Source organism: Stegodyphus dumicola, chromosome 10, assembly GCF_044657685.1.
Source record: "Stegodyphus dumicola isolate Sdum_Otavi_A_Nest chromosome 10, ASM4465768v1".
Lineage (NCBI taxonomy): Eukaryota > Metazoa > Arthropoda > Arachnida > Araneae > Eresidae > Stegodyphus > Stegodyphus dumicola.
This window is the reverse complement of record NC_140777.1, coordinates 93,219,908-93,238,779: the sequence shown is the minus strand read 5'-3', so window position 1 is coordinate 93,238,779 and position 18,872 is coordinate 93,219,908. Positions and strand designations below refer to the sequence as shown.

Sequence of the window (18,872 nt, the reverse complement as noted above, 5' to 3'; positions counted from 1 at the left end):
ATAATAAGCCGGATCCAATTCGAAGATTAAGGAACAACGCAATCTGCAACATTAACTGAATTAGATAACTTTAGCTTAGCGTATAACTCCGTTATACATTAAACGCGCATGCGCACAAACATATTCGCAGCCGTAAGGGTCTTACGCGCTCTCGTAAACGCCTGTGCGCATGCGTGAACACGGCGCATGCGCAGGAAGTTTGTAGCTTTGAGGTCCGGATTATAGATCATTCCAGATTATGGGTGTCCGAATTAACGACTTTTGACCGTATATATAACTTTTCAGCAGATCATGGTTTAGCGAATCACAAACAAAACACGTAAAACAACCAATCAAAAAATAACATAAATAAAATATAAACATATAAAACATGATGAAGTTTCAGAATACATTGGACCTGACAGAAAGCTATAATTCTTTTTAAGCAATAGGAATACAATTACAAACGATTACGATGTATCTCAACAGGCTTGAGATGCCTCTTGAAGCAAATTGGGCAGACAATCCATAGAGCTAAAGCTATGGTTGTGGCAATAGTATATATGGTATACAACAGTAGTACCTGCTGCAGCTAATATTCTTCTTATGTATGACGCATTTTCTCTTGTTTGAAGAAATTCTTTAATGACAAGCTAGATGCAGCAGTACAGTTTGACATTTTGTAATTATTATTGTTTATATAAACTTTAATATCTGCACGCCCAAGGTGGCCTGTTGAAAATTTTGAAGAACATGTATTGCACTGTAGATCATAATCGTATATAGTTTTCCCATTAAATAGTTATTTCTTCTATAGGTTTTCTTTAAAGGTACACTTTCTTATTTTTTTTAACCCATTACTAAAAAAAATCAATGGTAAAAATAAACAATAAATTGAACTGCAGTAAAATATATCCTTAGCATGTGTGTAATGTACCACTGATAAATAAAAAAATATATGTTACTGCCAAACAGAAAACGTTATTATGCATCATCATTTTAGTAGATTTTTTTAAACTTTTTTAATTATTATGCAAAATCAAACTGATGATGGAATAAAAATTTTACAATCTAAATATGACAAAAGGAAGATGATTTTCAGTGCATATATCACCAATAAAATTTCAGTAAATATTTAAAGAATTCTTTTTAGATGTTGTGTAGTAAATATATAAGGGGATGATACATAATAACGTGTTAATGCACAGTTGACAATTAAAAATAATATTTATGTATTATAAATTCAAATCACAATCGAATTAATATATCAATTAAAAATTGCAGTACTGTGAGTAAGTGATAGTCTGAATTACAACTGTGAGTGTGCAAAAATTCCATGTATGTTGGGAGGCTGGGAAGAGAAATACAGGAATGAGAAATAGAATTCTCTCACTACAATTTTTCTAAGGTAAACGCTAGATGGGGAAACTCCTGTTTATGCAGCTGGTATGGCACACGTCTTTTAACTTATGCTTGCATTCTTAGTTTGCAATCAGCATTACTTATATAAACAAATAAAAATATATAAACAAATATAGGCATTTAAACTTTTACATTCTCATACTACTGTTTTTGAGGACAATTATAAATTTGGAGCCTAAAAACGAGTTATAAAAAGTCGGAACCGCAGGGTTCGTACGGTCCTTAAGAGGCTTTAAAAGTTCTTAGTTTTTTTGGTCCTTAAAAGTCCTTAGTTACAGCGAAAATCAGCTGAAGGTCTTTAAATTTAATCATCTGAAATTTCTGTCTCATTATGACAGCCATTTTGAGTGTGAATTAGTATTTTGGAGGAATATTTTTTGCGATTCACTGACATATTATATGGTTATTTTTTGAATGGGTTCACAGGTTATAATTTGTTCCTATTTCTAATCTAAATGAAGAGATACTTGAGTTTCTAAGCAAGAAATGAAACATACCCATTTTGGAATTATTTCATTTTTTCTAATGAAGAGCTCTTAAACAAATTATTCTTTTATTAAACGGTTCTAAATTTGGTGACTGATAAACATTTTGGCGATTTTTAAGATCAATTTCTACAGAAAATTTTGATGTCCAAAAAATGGGAATTTTTCAACAATTTTTTTAAATTATCGTAACATTGAGAAATTTCATTAAAATAATTGTAATATATTAACTTATATTTTAAAAATAACATTAAAATTAAACATCTTTAATTTTTGATCACGTTTTAAAGTTTAGTTTGTGCAACATATTATACAATGTTTTAAATGTGAAAAATAAACAAGGTATAACGCTATAAAGCATAATTAACAAAACAGTTCTTAATAAAAGCAAAATTACCTATATAATTAATTAAAAATGTCTTCTTTTTAATTTTTTCATGGCAAGAGTTTTCCTATGTAATTGTCTCAAATTATTCAAAATTCTCAGAATATGCATCAGTTTTATCTGTAAAAAACATTTTACACTTTTGCTCTTCCCCCCCCCCCCCAAATATTTCTGCTCTTTTGCTCTTACAGAATTGGTAGGAATAATTTGTTTAGGGGGATTTTAGACATTGCAGCTTGGAAAGTTTAGAAGGATTTCAAGGCAAGATCAATAGACACACTATTATAGAAGATTCCACAAAAATGTGACAAAAGGAAAAATGTGTCCATAGTATTAACAGGTAGTAGATATATTTTACAGAATGTTTGCGATGAATTTTTTACTTCTTGGAGAACATCTGGAAGACCAATGAAAACATAATATTTGAATGTTTTACTTCTGATGCCAGAATCTTTTTCCTAACTTATTTATGTTCCCTTTATTTTCTCTACTTTTCACTAGACACAAGGACAAAATATCAAAAATGCGCCTGATCTTGTGACATGGATAGGCATTTTCCTACCTGATGCAATCTCTCTGGAGCCTAAATTCTGCTGCCTGGTGCCTTTCTAAATTCATCTTCCAATGCCTGCTCTAAATTCTAAAAGTTTTGCCATTTCTAGATTAACCAACCATTTCCATATATATTTCATGTTTCTTCTAAATGTTCATATTACTTTTTGTTCATATAAAATTAGCACTTTTTCTATACATTCTAAATGCATTTAGTTTTTTAAGAATAACAGACATCTTTAATTAAATCCAAAATTTCGAAAATGAAAAGGGAACATGTTGAAGAAAGAATCTAAAGGCATAAAGAAAATTATTCTTCAAAGATATGTACAGTTATTATTATGTAAATTACCCAGTTGTTTATAATGTCAGCTTTTACTATAACTTCCCATTTCTTTTTCCTCATATGATAGAATTACTGAGCCAAAAACATGAAAATGTAAAAATTCATGTAAAACTTATTCTTTGCATCTGGTGAGACTTAAAATAATGCAAAACAATTTATCATCTCTATTGCTTTAGCAGCTTTTTGGAACCTTAAAGTACATTATCTGGGATACAACCCCCAACAAACTTTCAAAACTTGCCAACTGTGATTACATCAGGCTTTTCAAGCTCAATAAGCTTTGTAACAAAACTGCACTAGAATACTCACTTTATTTGGGAATACATTTGAATGTGAACAGCTTTGTATCACAATTGAAAATTAATAAAGAAAGAGCCCAATTGATTGATGAGCATGTACAGTCAAATATGAAAATAATTTCCAGTAATTTCTCTCCAAACTTTATCCGAACCGAAATATTAAGTGTCAGGCTATCCTGAGAGATAAAAAAACCTGATGATCAAAACGTACATATTTTTGTCTAGGCATCGAAGAACAATTTTATAAATGAGAGAAAGAGATTAGTTATTATTTATTCTTGAGTTTTACCCCACTTAATAATATTTTTGTTTATTTTTAATAAAAATGAAATTATTTAATGATTGATTAACTATGTTAGAATTATTTGATATCGGTATAAGAAATGTCAGTCTAAGCATTTAATATTTAGCGATCAGTATACTTGAAATACAAAGTATAACCAACAAAAATGCATTACAAGTACCAGATTTCAGACAGAAGATAAATTTAAATTTGGATTTTTTTTCTTCTACTATAATGTTATTATTGTTTATATGTGTTTTAATAAATGTTTAGTAAGTGAAATTTAAAATGTATTTGAAAATCTTTTTTTAATACTTTTTTTGGGGGGAGGGGTAATCTGGCTCATCAGCTGTTTTTGGGTCATGCGTTCAGTCTATATGCAATTTGAGTTTGAGACCACTTAGTTTGAGTTAGGTATTTTATTACTTTGAATTGAAAATTAAATCAACCTGTTAGATGAGCAGATAAAATTATTGGTACGTAGGTATTATTCTATCAACCATGAAAGTTGGCTCAAATGGTCTAGCTACAAATAACAAAATAGTATATTTCAGTGGAAATTCAAAGTGAAATAAAAATTCAATGAAAAAAAAAATGCTCTTGTTGGAGTTGTAGCTAACCAAATATTGACATTGCAAATCAAGATTTAGTGTATTTTACTGAATTTTTAAAATTACTTATAGCTGTCAGTCCTGATGGTAAAATGTGCCAATCAAGAGAACCTAAGGAATGGCATGGTTGTCGTGCTACCAAAGGGGTTCAGGGGAAAGGTATGATTATGTTGTGTTTATATTTGAGTTGATCCCTTATTTGTATCTTACCTCTGGTAACATGTTGAATTTTTTTCCTCATTTAGGAAAGTATTATTATGAAGCTAAAGTTACAGATGAAGGTCTTTGCCGAGTTGGATGGTCCACACCTGCTGCTTCCCTTGACCTTGGTAAGCTTCTGTTTACATATAACTTTATTTATTTATTTTTAATGTATCATTTGCTATTTAACAGAACTTTTTTTAAGCTCCAGATGGCATATAACTAAAACGATATATTTAAAATTTCTTTATAACCATGGCTAAATTAGAGTACTAAATCCACTATCCTGATGTGAAAAAAACTGCAGTGTATAAAATATATTTGGTACTTCCCTTCTGTAGTGGTCTTGATGAGAAAAAATGGCACTGGTGTAATTAGGGTGTAAAAAAAGTGCACCCTTGTACCATTGTTTCCAAATGTTATAAACATTAATGAAAATGAAATTGACTAAAGCAAAGATAAATCAGCATTTCATTCAATATCTATACAAGTCATTTAATACATCCATGTAAAAGGAATTTAATATAAATTTGTATTTTTTGTAGTAGTTAGTACATTTTTGACAGCAGTTTATTAAAAATAACAGCATACTTCAGCAGAACTTATTTAATATGTACACTGATTGTTGTATGAATGCAGTTAAGTATTGCATACAATACAATGTCCCAAATCCAGAATGATCTAAAATCCAGACATCCGAATCACCAGCAATCCCTTATATATATATATATATACACTTTATGCTTGCACATTTGATATTTTTTACAATAAAGCATGTTAAGAGTTCTATTCTTTAATTTCACTTTGTCACTAAATAAAATACCTCTGTATTGAAGAAACAATAATTTATCATTACATTTGTTGATTACTTTATTATCCCTGATGCCAACCTAATTAATCATTATTTTTTATGTTTTGCTTTCATCACCACACAATCAGTTATTGTGCAGTGGTAACATCTAATAGTGCATACACTCAAATAGTCCAGGTTGCTGCACTACCTGGAAAACTGAGAAAAGTTTGGAAATTCGAAAATTGACCAAAAACGTCAGGGAAAAGTCAAGGAATTAAAATATTTTAGTGAAAATCTGGAAAAGTCATGGACTTTCATACGATGATTCCCCAAAAGCAATTTTCGTACTAACGTTTAAAGCATTGTGTGAGCATCATTCGGGCAGCGGCCATTGAGCCAGTTTTCGTAGCATGTTAAAAAGGGAATTTATTTTGAATTAACTAATTTTGTGATACAGCTGATGATTGCTAAGAGAATGGTGGTTTAGTATGCAAGTATTGTATAGCTGCCAATTTTCTTAGTTTTGCAAAAACTTAATTTGAAAGTCATTGAAGAAAACAATATCTATTATAGTTATAATACTAATCCTTTGGGGATTATATAAGTCATATGTAATTGTCAAATTTTTGTTTTTCAAATGGTACCATAATTAATTTACCCTTAGCACAGCCAACACACACTATGCGAGTAGACTGGAATTTCCTTAAAAAAAATCTAGAAAACCTGGAAAAGTGAGAGAATTTCATTCTTCTGTTTGAGCAACCCTGAATAGTGAAATGCACTCAAGCCAATAGTGTAATACACTCAAGCCAATAGTGTAATACACTCAGCCAATAATGTAATACACTCAAGCACACTTGTGTTGACACAAACATTGCTAGAGAAATGACTCATGCAGCAATGTCTAAACAATTAAAAACAATTAATATTACTAATTGAATACCAAAGAACATGGTAACATTTTATCTTCACAATACATTTAACAATAATTACAGACTTCAGCTAACTCCGCTTGAAGTGTCGAGTGTGTTGACGAGGAGAAATTTTAGCAGAAATATCTCTCCAGGTGAAAAACAAAATCTGAAAAATTTCAGATTTTAACAGTTGCCCAAAAGTGTTTGTTAAGGGTTTTTTATGATCTCGGTGAGCTTGCAATCTACTAGTCTGCTATTACACTCGCTCCTACTAACCTTCCCTTTTTTTCTTTTATCGTTTTAGCTTTATTATTAAGTATAATTTTCTTTGCACTTACGCCATATGCAGTTCAACAGCAAACTTACAAAAATTTTAAAGGCAGCTCAGCAGTATACGTTTAGAAGGCACACATATATTATTAATTTTTTTTAAAGAGGTTTGTGTATGTGTATTTTTATATTCCACAAAAGCATATGTGATTATATATATTATGAAATACTTATCTAAACTTTTTTTCCCCCTTTTGATATATTAAGTATCTTGCCTATATGTTGCTTAACCCTTTGAAGGGCACCGGTATATAATATATACTGATTGTTTGTCAATTTTTTAACCTCCGAAAAAATGCTAATTTTTCTACACCAAAAGCTATAATCGTAAGTGTCTAGCATTTTCTTTCGATTCTAAATGGCAACATCACCCTATGAATGCTCAATATTTTACAGTTATGAAATTAATATACCTCGTTCCAAGGTATCATGTTGGAAGATTGATAAATTCTATTGGAGGGAAAGAAAAAATTCAAAATCTGCAAATATATGACGTACACATGCTGAATCTTATATATTTACTTCATTTCAGTCAGAAGTGATAATTAACAGTAGATTATTTATACGATTTTAAAACCGGTATATATTATATACCTGCGCTCACACTGAGGGTACCACGCCAATAGATGGCAGCACCAGTCTTCTCCTTTCCTTTTCTACTCTGTACGTGACAGAATTTCTTTATTATTATAACAGTTTATGAAGTAATAATTTTTCATGATTAACTTATAAGTCGTTTAGGATTAAATATTATGTTCATGGAGGAATGGGGAGTTTACTGACTCTGCGCTAGGACTGAATACAAGTATATTAGTTTAATTTATTCTTTGTGTACTCAGCTCAAGTTTCATTCGTCTGTGTTTATCTAAAATTTTAATTTCAGCACTTATCCCTTTCCCAAGAGAAAGACTCATCGATTTCAAAATTGCCGTCTGGGGTCAAAACTTTACACAATTGTGGGGGTTAAACTTGGCATGCTAGCCCCCAAAAGACACCTGTTGCTTCCTGTTTTCCAAAATCCTAGAATGTAAGAAAATGAAAAGAGGTGATTGACAACCAATTTGTCATTCGGGAGTCATGCCTTCTTCCCTTTGTGAAGTGTGATAAGATCACACAAAGGGAAAGCTCACTTCACTTTTTGGGGCCGGGGCTTTGGTAGCAGTAAAAGCTACCAAAGGACGTTGAATCTTGAACCGAATGCTCCCCCCTTTAACCCTTTGCGACACGCATATTTAAAATATATTTTAATCTTTAAAAAAAATGCCTTAGAATAAGTCAGATGGACTTACTTAAGTGCCTTTAAGGCTTGAAAAAAATTCTGCGCTTTTATTTTTTACGGTGGAAGGTGGGATACCGTTTGTCCCACCATGCAACTAGCACATGTCTTACAGCATATTGGTGTATAGCAGGGAAAAAAAAATCCTATGTGAAATGAATAAACAAAATAAAGTGTGCATTCTAAAATATTCATAATAAACACACTAAAATGCATTTTGTACTTATTGCATATATGCATGACTTGTAAAATTTTGCATATGCACATTTTGCATACATATATTTAATATTTTTAAATTTTAGGAACAAAAGAAAATATTTTCTTGAATATTATTTTAAGATTAAAATTTGATACTCGTACATATGATACTAAATAAAATAATAAAATTGGCACTTGATTCAAAAACATTTATATATGGTTAAAATTGAAAAAAAGTCATTTTTCATGAAACTTTGAAAAACATGTTATTTCATTCTTTTGTAAGCATAGAGGCACTTCACATGTTTCACACACCCAAAATGTTCATCGTTCTTCTTTCGATATGCTGCAATATGCACATCTTCTCCTGCTCGTTCTCTTTGGCATTTTACTTACATATTTTAGTCTCTTTTCTGGTTGTACGAAAGAGTTTTTAGTTTTTATTTGAACTGGGGATTTCAGTTTTCTTTCAGCTCTTTCTTGCCTGCAAATGCCTTTAGACCTTTTATGACTGAGAGAAGAAAATCGTTCATTGTTTTTACATCATGATCAGGTTCGCGAACGAACTTGAATAAATGTGTTTACTATACTCGCATCTAAAAAGTAAAAAAAAAAAAAAAAAAAAAAAAAAAAAAATCATGTGCCACCATTTCTTGCTTTTGCGGTCTATTTCATATAGTCCTTTCAGTTGATCAATCACTCGACATATCCCATATTCTTATTATATGACATAATGCTGTTTGGGCACAGTACTTTTTTTTTTTGTCTTTCCATCTAGTTCTTTTCTATTAATTTCTTTCATTTCAGTTGCCTTTTCCAAGCAAGACAGGATAGAAATGGATCTTTTATCCTTCCATTTTATGCAATAAATTGAATCATCACTAACTGAAAAGTCTATATATTCTCTTAACATAAATTTGTCTTTTAAATTTTTGGGTAGATACTTCCGATCCATATTTACAGTGCCACATGCATAGATGAGTCTGTGTCTTTAAAAAGCGAAACAAATTATAACTACTTCCCTTTCTTCTTCAGCAATAACTTCAACCTCAGTTATTCTTTCCTGGATTTCAATTTCATCTGAATCAGAACTGACATCTGAAGCATTTGAGTCGCAATCGGATGGCAATTCAGCAAAAAGATCCAAAGCTTCCTGAGTTTTTAATTTTTTTCTAGACATTTTAGCACATCAGAGCATACAACGGATGTAAAAGCGCACACAATCACGAAAAAAAAAGATGCAAGAAAGAAAAGAAAAAATAATCGTGAGTGCTGCCATCTATTGAGCGGAAAATCAAGTGTGTGGTGGGACAAATTTTAACCCACTTATTTCAACTGCAAAATTAATGTTATAAAATGTTGAATCCAATTAAGATTTTTGAAAATAAAATACCTTTGAATATTAAAAAGAATCATACATATCATAAATTGTATACCAAAATTTTTAAAATATTGAAAAATGCGAGATACATGGATATCACTCTTGTGATCCTGTTTTGAATATTTTATGCTTATAAACTTAAGCCCTGGTATAGTAGTAATATCTACTGAGAAAAATAATAACTAAAATAGATTATTTTTAAAAGATTAGAAAATTTCTAACGGAAATTGCTAACTGAGAAAATAAATATTAATTAGGTGGGACATATATTGACCCACCATGCCGCAAAGGGTTAAGAAATCACCTCCTATTTGCAACAAAGATTCTTGTGTGTAGTTTAATGGATTCTCAGAGAGGTGCATCTATGTCGCAAAAGGAAGACCTTTGAAAGATATAGGTGGTTAAAACCCTAGGGACGTCAAATTTGACATTTCACCCCACTTTTCAGCCTAGAAAATGGGGGAAAAAGACATGGCCACTAAAGTGGACAACCCCGTCTTTTCAAAGAGAGGACTCTATGACCACTATAATGGCCATCCCGTCTTCAAAAGGTTAAAATGGAAATGTACTTCAGGTCCATCTCATAGTGTAATCACAAAAACTGCTGGTTTGAAAGCATGCTTTTATTCTTTAGGGAAATTCTTTTTAATTCTTTGTTAATTTCAGATGAAAGACTAGAGAACACAAGAGAAATTTGCGCTCTGGTTGATACAAATAGGTTGTTTTGGAAATAAATTTTCACAGTTGGTGAAAGGAGGAAAAATATTTCTAAGCCCAGTTTTAGATGCAAACTAATATTTATCCAAAAGTTGAAAAGGATCCCCTATGAAGCCAAAGGGGTTGAAAATCAGAATAAGAGCTTTGAGGTGTATCAAATAATAAAATTGTTTAACGGCGTTTCTTCCTGAACAAAAAGATATATTACAACCTATATTTACAAAAAATAAAAAAGGGACCCTTGCGGTCCTCCATGGTCTAAAGTGTGTGTACGTGGATGGGGGGGGGGCAATTCTTCATATCATAGTATGAAGGATACCACATAGTATGAAGTATGATAGTATGAAGGATATTCACATATTATCTAATGCATAAAATACAACTTCAAAAATGCAACATACTTTCTGAGTCGGTCTTAGTGCTTCATTTAAAATTTTTTTTAAATTTTCGGCTGAGTTACATCTGCTTGTAATATTATACTAGCTCAGTTACAGCATGATACGATTTACACATGCAGTGTTATATTTGCTAAATCTTTTTTATAAAATAATATTGAATTTAAATCAAGTTGAAAAGCTTTTTACCCATATTTTACATAAGTATGTTCAGCTGGGTTGCATCATCAAAGTGCATAAAAACATAAATTTTATTTTTAAAATTTTAAATTTCTCCCGAAAGTCTAAAAAATTTTGTTTTTAGACTTTCATAACTATATTCAAGCACTCATCACTACAGACGCACATCAAAAGTACCCAAAATTAATTTAAAAAACATAGATTAACAGTTGGCAACTACCTGGAAAAAAATGTCCTAGAGGGGCGCCGGTATAAAATATATACCGGCTCTCAAAATTCAGGATTTCACTCTATATTTTTTTTAAGTTTCAATTTTGTGTCCTTAGGGTCCATAAGTTATAGTTCATGCAAAATTTTACCACAGTTTAAATTATTTTATATACCGCCCCTCAAAGGGTTAAAACATTATGTGGAGATCGTAAGCTGTTTTTTTACTTCCTTGTACGAAGTAAAAAGGAAGTATTGTAATCGCGAAAAGTTTCAGAGAGCATATTTCAACAAAAATATCCATTTTGACCGCTATCGAATGCAATTTAACGATGTTTTTGCTTGATATCTGTACGTAGGGACAGAATAAAAGACTCGTTTCCTCCAAAAAAAAATTATAAAACTGCTTTAAAATGAATTCTGAAGAGAATTTTTTGTGGCGTCTGTACGAACGTATGTGCGTACGTACGTATCTTGCATAACTCAAAAACGAGGAGCCTCAGAACGTTGAAATTTTGTATATAGGACTGCTGTAACATGTAGATGTGCACCTCGTATTTTGGTTGCAATCGGCCGCACCAAACATATATAAATATATTTATATATATATATGTATTCTGTTACCCGGCTCAGTGATCTCAGTTTCTTTACTCTTATATGTTTGTAAATTGTACGTTTTTTCTTTAAAAATGATTTAATTATGTTGTTTTTATCTTCCGGTTAAGGTTTTTATGCCTTTAGTAAATCTGTGGGCAATATTTTTAGAATTATTAACAATTTTAAAGTTGTTTAATTGCCGCTAAGCCTTTTCTTTTGATGGCGGCCATTGATTGTTTACATTTGAAACAGCAGACTAGTGGATTTGTTGCCAATCTAGAGTAACTGAGCTTCGCAACAACAAAGATAACACCTTCATTTATTATTGCCAATTAAATCATGCTTAATCCTTTCTGGAATATCTATATTAAAATTTATAAATATCTTTATTAAAATTTACTTCATAATTTTTAATATAGATATTTTGAGTTTTTATGTATTTTTGCCTTCTCGCGAAGTGAGAACTGAATTAATTGAATGAGAAATACTCAATCGTCTGTGAAAAGTTTCTTTTTTGTTTTGTTTGCTTAATTTCTTTTATAGATCATTCTAGCTTTATTATAGTATTTGAATAGAACATGTGGCTACGATTAGATAAATCTATTCTTTAAATGATATAAATTTTGTGCATTATGAGTTATAATATGAACAAAATATAATACTGTTAAATGAATCTAGCGCCAGAATGTCGTTATGGTAAACAAATACTGAGTGAATTTTAAAGAATGCATTTATTCTATTGTGGTTTGTGCGCTGTCGGCGAAGTAGGTTTAATTCAATTCAATAAGTTTAAATGAAATGCAAGAAAAAATGCGTATAATTTAATATTCCGTACAAGGAAGTCATGTGGTGTACTTATCAGATTTTTTAATCTTAAATTTAGTCTGAAATGTAATCATAAGTTTTACATTAACTTGTCATCTTATCAAATGCCATACCAGTTTTGTGTTAGGAAATAAATATACAGTCGAAAATCTTTAATCTGGACTCGTCGGGACTTCGGCGATTCCAGATTATCAATTTTTCCGGATTATAGATCATCAGTTTAAATCTGGTAAGATGGCATGTAGAAATTATAAAATTAAAAATATGAAACCGTAATTTATAAAATAATGAGCAATTATGATCTAAAGGTATCAAAATTTACAAAAAAAAAAAAAAAAAGAAGCTTAATATTTATTTGTTTATTTTATTAAACATTTCTTTCAACGCGCGCATGCATAAAGCATACCTTACGCATAGCCGAAATTAGAAAATTGCAACCAGAAAACTATTTGATTTGTATTCATGATATTTATAATGACGAGGAATTTGATTTAAATCATATCAAAGACGGAGTACATTGAGATTAAATACTACATTTAGTAAGGAATTATAAGCCGAATAAAATAAAAACATCTGCAATAAAGATAGCGATAGTGCTGACAGATCAACTTCCAGTTCATTGCGCGCTGCGATGTCCCCCCCCCACGCGCAGAGCAGCGTGAAATTGATAAACAGATTTCGGAACCGTTAGATAAACAAAGGATATGCCTTTATCCATCTTTTATAGCAATTCGTTTTTTTGTTTGATGGACATCGAAGCATACTTTCATTTTCTAGATCCTTTGGGAGCTCCAGCATCGGAAATTCTATTTGACATAATCGAAAGTTCAAGCTTACTTTTATAAAATTGCTCTTACAATCTGCAGAAAAAAATAAGTCGGATCCAATTCGAAGATTAAGGAACAACGCAATCATCAACATTAACTGAAATAGATAATTAGATAATTTTAGCTTATACCGTCCGTTTTGCATTAAACGCGCACGCGAAAATGTATTCTGTGCTTGCGCAGACACATATGCGCAGTTGTAAATGCCTTGCGTGCACGCGTAAAACGCCTATGCGCATGGGTCAACGTGGCGCATGCGCAGAAAGATTTTAGCTTTGAGGTCCAGATTATAGATCATTCCGGATTATGGGTGTCCGAATTAACGACTTTTGATTGTACAAGTGATATTTAATAGATTGTAAAAGTCAAGTGATTTTTCAATATTAATTTAAACAAATTCACATACTATTCCCAAGCAGCATGCATTCGTAAATTGCTCGTAAAAGGTATGTGCAATATATGAATGGCCTTTCGTATAAAAAATGTAAAACTTGAATGTAAAAATATCATTAAAAAAAAGTGTTCAGAAAAACGTAGTAGATATTTACATATATTTTTACGTTACAATGTATGTAAAATTAAGGTGTATTCATGCAAATTGTCGCTCTTTATTTGTAGCTTTTACATACAATATACATACATTTTAAGGATTTACATATATTTTTGGTGAAAATTTACGTATATTTACTGCATATATGTAAATCTTCCTATTTCTTACTTCGTATATTTTTAGTGAAAATTTACGTAAATCTGCACAATTTTTTTTTTACTTTTGACAAATGTATACTTCATGCAGAAATTTATGTAATTTTTCCCTCTTTTACTATGCATATTATTAATAATTTTGGTAAAAATTCATATTTCTTGAATTCTACATCTATTTTCACTTCATACATTTATTTAATACCATATTTTTATACCATATTTTTTTCAAGTCATGATACATTTATTTAATACCTTATTTCTGTCATTATATGCAGATAATATATGTGCATTACAAATGTAAAAAGTCACATTTTCTCCCTGAATGTGCTGAAATTTTCCACAATTTGTTAAATGTGATTTTGTTTCTGTAAATTGATTTTTTTTTTGTTAATTTAATGTATGACAGCTAATGCCGTTTTCAAAATATAGTGAAACTTTCAAGATTTTTTTTTTTTTTTTGGCTAAGTCATTTTGAAAATTTTGTTGAGCAAGTGCTTTAATACTATAAATATTTTGTGCATTTAAAAATAATACATACTAATAGTACATATGGCAGTCTCTAAAATTTTGGTTTGATATGTTTTATGTAAAAATTGAAAGCCAATTTAAATGATTAATAATACTCATTTGGGTTTCATAGACCCGTGCTTTTATTTACATAGTGATAAAATAGAATATATGTATTGGACATAGTTAATCTTTACAGTATTTAAAAATGCCATCAACAAATTTTTTCCCTGAATGGGCTGAAATTTTCCACAATTTGTTAAATGTCATAAGCTGAAATAAGAAACGAAAAAGTTGTTTTTTAAGTAAATCAGTTATCGAAAAATATGTAAATTTAATATTGTTGAATTTTATATTAAAGGCATTACTGAAATGCTAAATATAAATAACTTTAAAGTCGCTGAAGAATATTTAGTATTCTTTATTGAATGATCAAATAACTAAGCAAATTTCAAAAATAAATTACTTTTATATGTTTTCCAGCGATTCCGGATTAGCGTTTTTTCCGGATTATAGGTCACCAGTTTAAATCTGGTAAGATAGCATGCAGAAATTATAAAATTAAAAATATGAAACCATAATTTATGAAATAAAGAGCAATTATGATATAAAGGGTATCAAAATTTATAAAAAAAAGCTTAATATTTATTTGTTTACTTTATTAAACATTTCTTTCAATGCGGGCATGCGTAAAGCATACATTACGCATAGTCGAAATTAGAAAATTGAACCAGAAAACTGTTTGATGTGTATTTGTGATATTTATAATGACGAGGAATTTGATTTAAATCATATCAAAGGAGTACATCGGGAGGAAATACTACATTTAGTAAGGAATTATAAGCCGAATAAAATAAAAACATCTGCCTTGAAGATAAGAATAGTGCTGACAGATCAACTTCTAGTTCATTGCATGCCACCCCCCATACAGAGCAGTGTGAAATTGATAAACAGATTTCGGAATGGTTAGAGAAACAAAGGATATGCCTTTATCCATTTTTCGCAGCAATTCCACTTTTTGTTTGATGGACATCGAAACATGCTTTCGCTTTGTAGATCCTTTGGCAGCTCCAGAATCGGAAATCCTTTTTGAAATAATCGAAATTGAAAGTTCAAGCTTACTTTTATAAAATTGTTCTAACAGTCTACAAAAAATAATAAGCCGGATCCAATTCGAAGATTAAAGAACAACGCTATCTGCAACATTAACTGAAATAGATAATTAGATAATTTTAGATTAGCTTATAGCGTCCGTTATACATTAAACGTATGTGCGTCAACGCATAAGCACACCCGTAAAGGTATTATGCGCATGTGTTGATGCATGCGCAGAAAGTTTGTAGCTTTGAGGTCCGAATTAAAGACTTTTGGCTGTTCTTTTGCTGTGCTAATGCTTTAGTACTATAGATATTTTACACATTAAAAAAAAATATATATATTAATTAATATAGTATATATGGCAGTCTCTAAAATTTTGGTTTGATATATCTCATGTAAATTGAAAGCCAATTTACATCAATAATAATAATAAAGGTTGCATAAATTAGAAATAGCAATTGCTTTTTAAAAAAACCCTCTTAATGTTATTATTCAGAGAAAAGTCAATGGAATTTAAATGCCGTTCAACATAAACTAAAATACATCTTAGACATGGTGCTTTATCATGCTTAACTTGAGAGGGACGAATAATTCTCTTCAGTTTATCATCAATAATAATAATAGAAATCCTTAATCTTAAAATATATTATTCCATTTATATTAAATTTCATTTGTCTTAGGTACCTTAGCATAAAATATTGTTGTAAACAGACATTCTAATATTTAATGCATGGATAGGTTAATTTTTGAAAACATAATGATATGTGTTATGATTTCAGTGTAATTTTTAAGACCTTTCAGAAAACATGAATTATAATTAATGATTAATTGTTCACATGTTAAATATGTTACTTGTTTTTCCCCGTTTATAAAAAAGAAAACCTTTTACGTCTTAATTTCCTTATTGATTTCAGAAAATGCCTGCAAAAATCAAAATGATGAAGCTATGATATTTATACATATTATTTTAATTATCTAATTTTACCTCAAATTTCAGAAATTTACAAGTCTTCGCAAAAATATAAAACCAATCCCCCCCCCCAAATTCAGCATCTGAAAAGTAAGTCAAGACAGCAATAAAAAAATAAACATTATCAAAGTATAAATGGTTTGAAAATAATTGCTATATACTTTTTTCTAATTTCAATAATACCAAATTAAGTATTAAATACAAATGCCATCAGGCTCACCATTGGCCGAGGGGTAAAGTCGCGGAAGACTGGTAGTTCGGTCCGAGGTTCGAATCCCGCGAATGGGCTGCCTGCATGGGTGTTTTCGTGGTTTTCCCCATGTGTAACATGTTATACGAGCCAGTTTCCCTTAGAAAGTCCTCCATGAAGATATCCCTCCCCTTAGGCAGAAATCCCTAGTGCGCTCTGCCATAATTAAATAAACCAAACCAAATCAAATGCCAACAGCAAAATTGGCATAACCAATGTTTTATAGGTGTAGTAAATAATGTAGCAAATGAATTTAATCTTTATGCTACATGTGCCAGTAAATAATATTGTGGTGTAACTTGTCCCCTTTCATAACAATATAAGCAATTACTTAACAAAAAAAAAAAAAAAGTTCCTTTCTCACTGTCAAATAGAGTAATGAGATGAACCATTCAAAGTTCTTGCTATTTTGGACAGTCAGAAAGAAAAAGTCATTAAACAAATAATCACTGCTAATCTTCAAAGTAATCACCACCAGCATCCAGTGCCTTTTGCCAAAAGAGTGGTTAGCTGTGCGAAGTTATCGCAGTAAAACTCCGGAAGTCTTGGACGCAGAGATGTCTGTGAGGGCCAAAGATGATTGTCCAGGGAATGGAAAAGGTGGTAAGTCTGTTGGCACGAGGTCTAGGGAGTATGGTGGATGGGGTATTGTCTCTCAGTCCAGTTGCTGGATGGTGTTCCTGGCCTCCCGAACCACATGCGGCCTCGCATTCTCATGGAGGAGAAGTACACTCTTACGATTTACCAATGCTGGCTTTTTATGCATCAGTGCCTCATGCACCTGTTCCAACTGCTGCGAGTACAGGCCTGTCGTGATGGTTTGGCTCACTGGCAGGAGCTCAAAGTGCATCACTTGGCGACTAGTTCACCAGATACAGACCATGATCTTTTGTAGGTGGAGAGAAGGTCTCGCAGTGTGAGGCACAGAGTCCTGTGGTGACAACCAATGCCTGGAACATCTGGGTGTGTCATACTGGACCCACTTTTCGTCGCTGGTGAGTACTCGATTAAATATGGATGCATTGCGGTGATGAGTAAGCAATGACAAACAGGCAGCGGCACGCCGTTGCTTGTTTGCATCGTACAATATGTAGGGTGCCCACTTGCTGAGCTTATATGCCTTTCCTATGCAGTGCAAATGGAGTCTGATTGTTTCATCAGATACCTTGAAGTGTGCAGCAAGTTCACCACATGTGTGGATACTGTCATTCTCTGTGACTGCTCTCAGGGTCTCATCGTCCAGCGCTTGTGGCCGACCGCTGCGTTGTTCATCACTAAGAGACATGTCTCCTGACCTGAACTTGTGGAACCATTGCCTAGCAGTTTGTTCGTTAATGGCATCATCCCGAAAGTCTTGGCAAATTCAGCGACTTGATTTTGCTGCTGTCAGACCCACTTTAAAATCATACAGCAAACAACTCCAAATGAGTGTCTTTGATGCGTCGATTTCAATCAGTCGTTGTGTGAGTTGTATTTCAAGTACTGATGCAACACATTTGTATACTCTTAGTCCAATGTCCGGAATCCCATCCTAACCACTTCATCGCCAGGTTTGGCAACTATTTTATGTTGGGGTTTACTCTTCCAACATCATATAAGAAATGGCTCTTTGTTTACCTTGTATTATAAACGAAAATAATTAATAGTATGTCCTCAAATATCTTACAATAATTGCATATTTTAACATTAATTCCTCTATTTTATTCTGAGCACATTTTAGATGCTTATTTAGAGACTATTTAATACTAAGGACAGATAACATCCTCAGTAGCTGAGGAGGAACAGCTTCATAATGTGGGCCAACACCTTTATGAAAGTTGGCCACAATTTGAAAGGCATAAATTTTTATAAAAGTGCTTTTACAAAAAGGTTTTCTTACCCTTATAAAGACCAATTTGTAACTTTTAAAAAACAAACTCCAAATGTTTGCTACCTAAGTAGTGGACTTACGAATTAATTTGTTTTGTTATATGGATTAGCAAAATAAATGAAAAATTTACTTATATTAAGGATATAAAAGTAGACACCAGGAAGGTAGCTTTTCGTCTACATTAGAAATTAATTTATATAAAGTTGTGAAGGTCTTTATGTCAAGGTACAGTTATGAAAAATTTTCATAATTGTATTTGTGACATTTTG

At 31.5% G+C, this 18,872-nt stretch overlaps 1 protein-coding gene across 2 annotated transcripts in view; it reads left to right on the top strand.

The window, feature by feature from the left end:
• The window catches only part of Ddx1 (ATP-dependent RNA helicase Ddx1), a 193,717-nt gene that overhangs the window by 51,778 nt on the left and 123,067 nt on the right, over window positions 1–18,872 (top strand). For both annotated transcript variants that reach the window (XM_035363517.2, XM_085825251.1), the window contains 2 exons: window positions 4,435–4,521; window positions 4,608–4,691. In XM_035363517.2, the coding sequence (XP_035219408.2) occupies window positions 4,435–4,521; window positions 4,608–4,691 (171 nt within the window). The remainder of the gene's footprint in view (window positions 1–4,434; window positions 4,522–4,607; window positions 4,692–18,872) is intronic.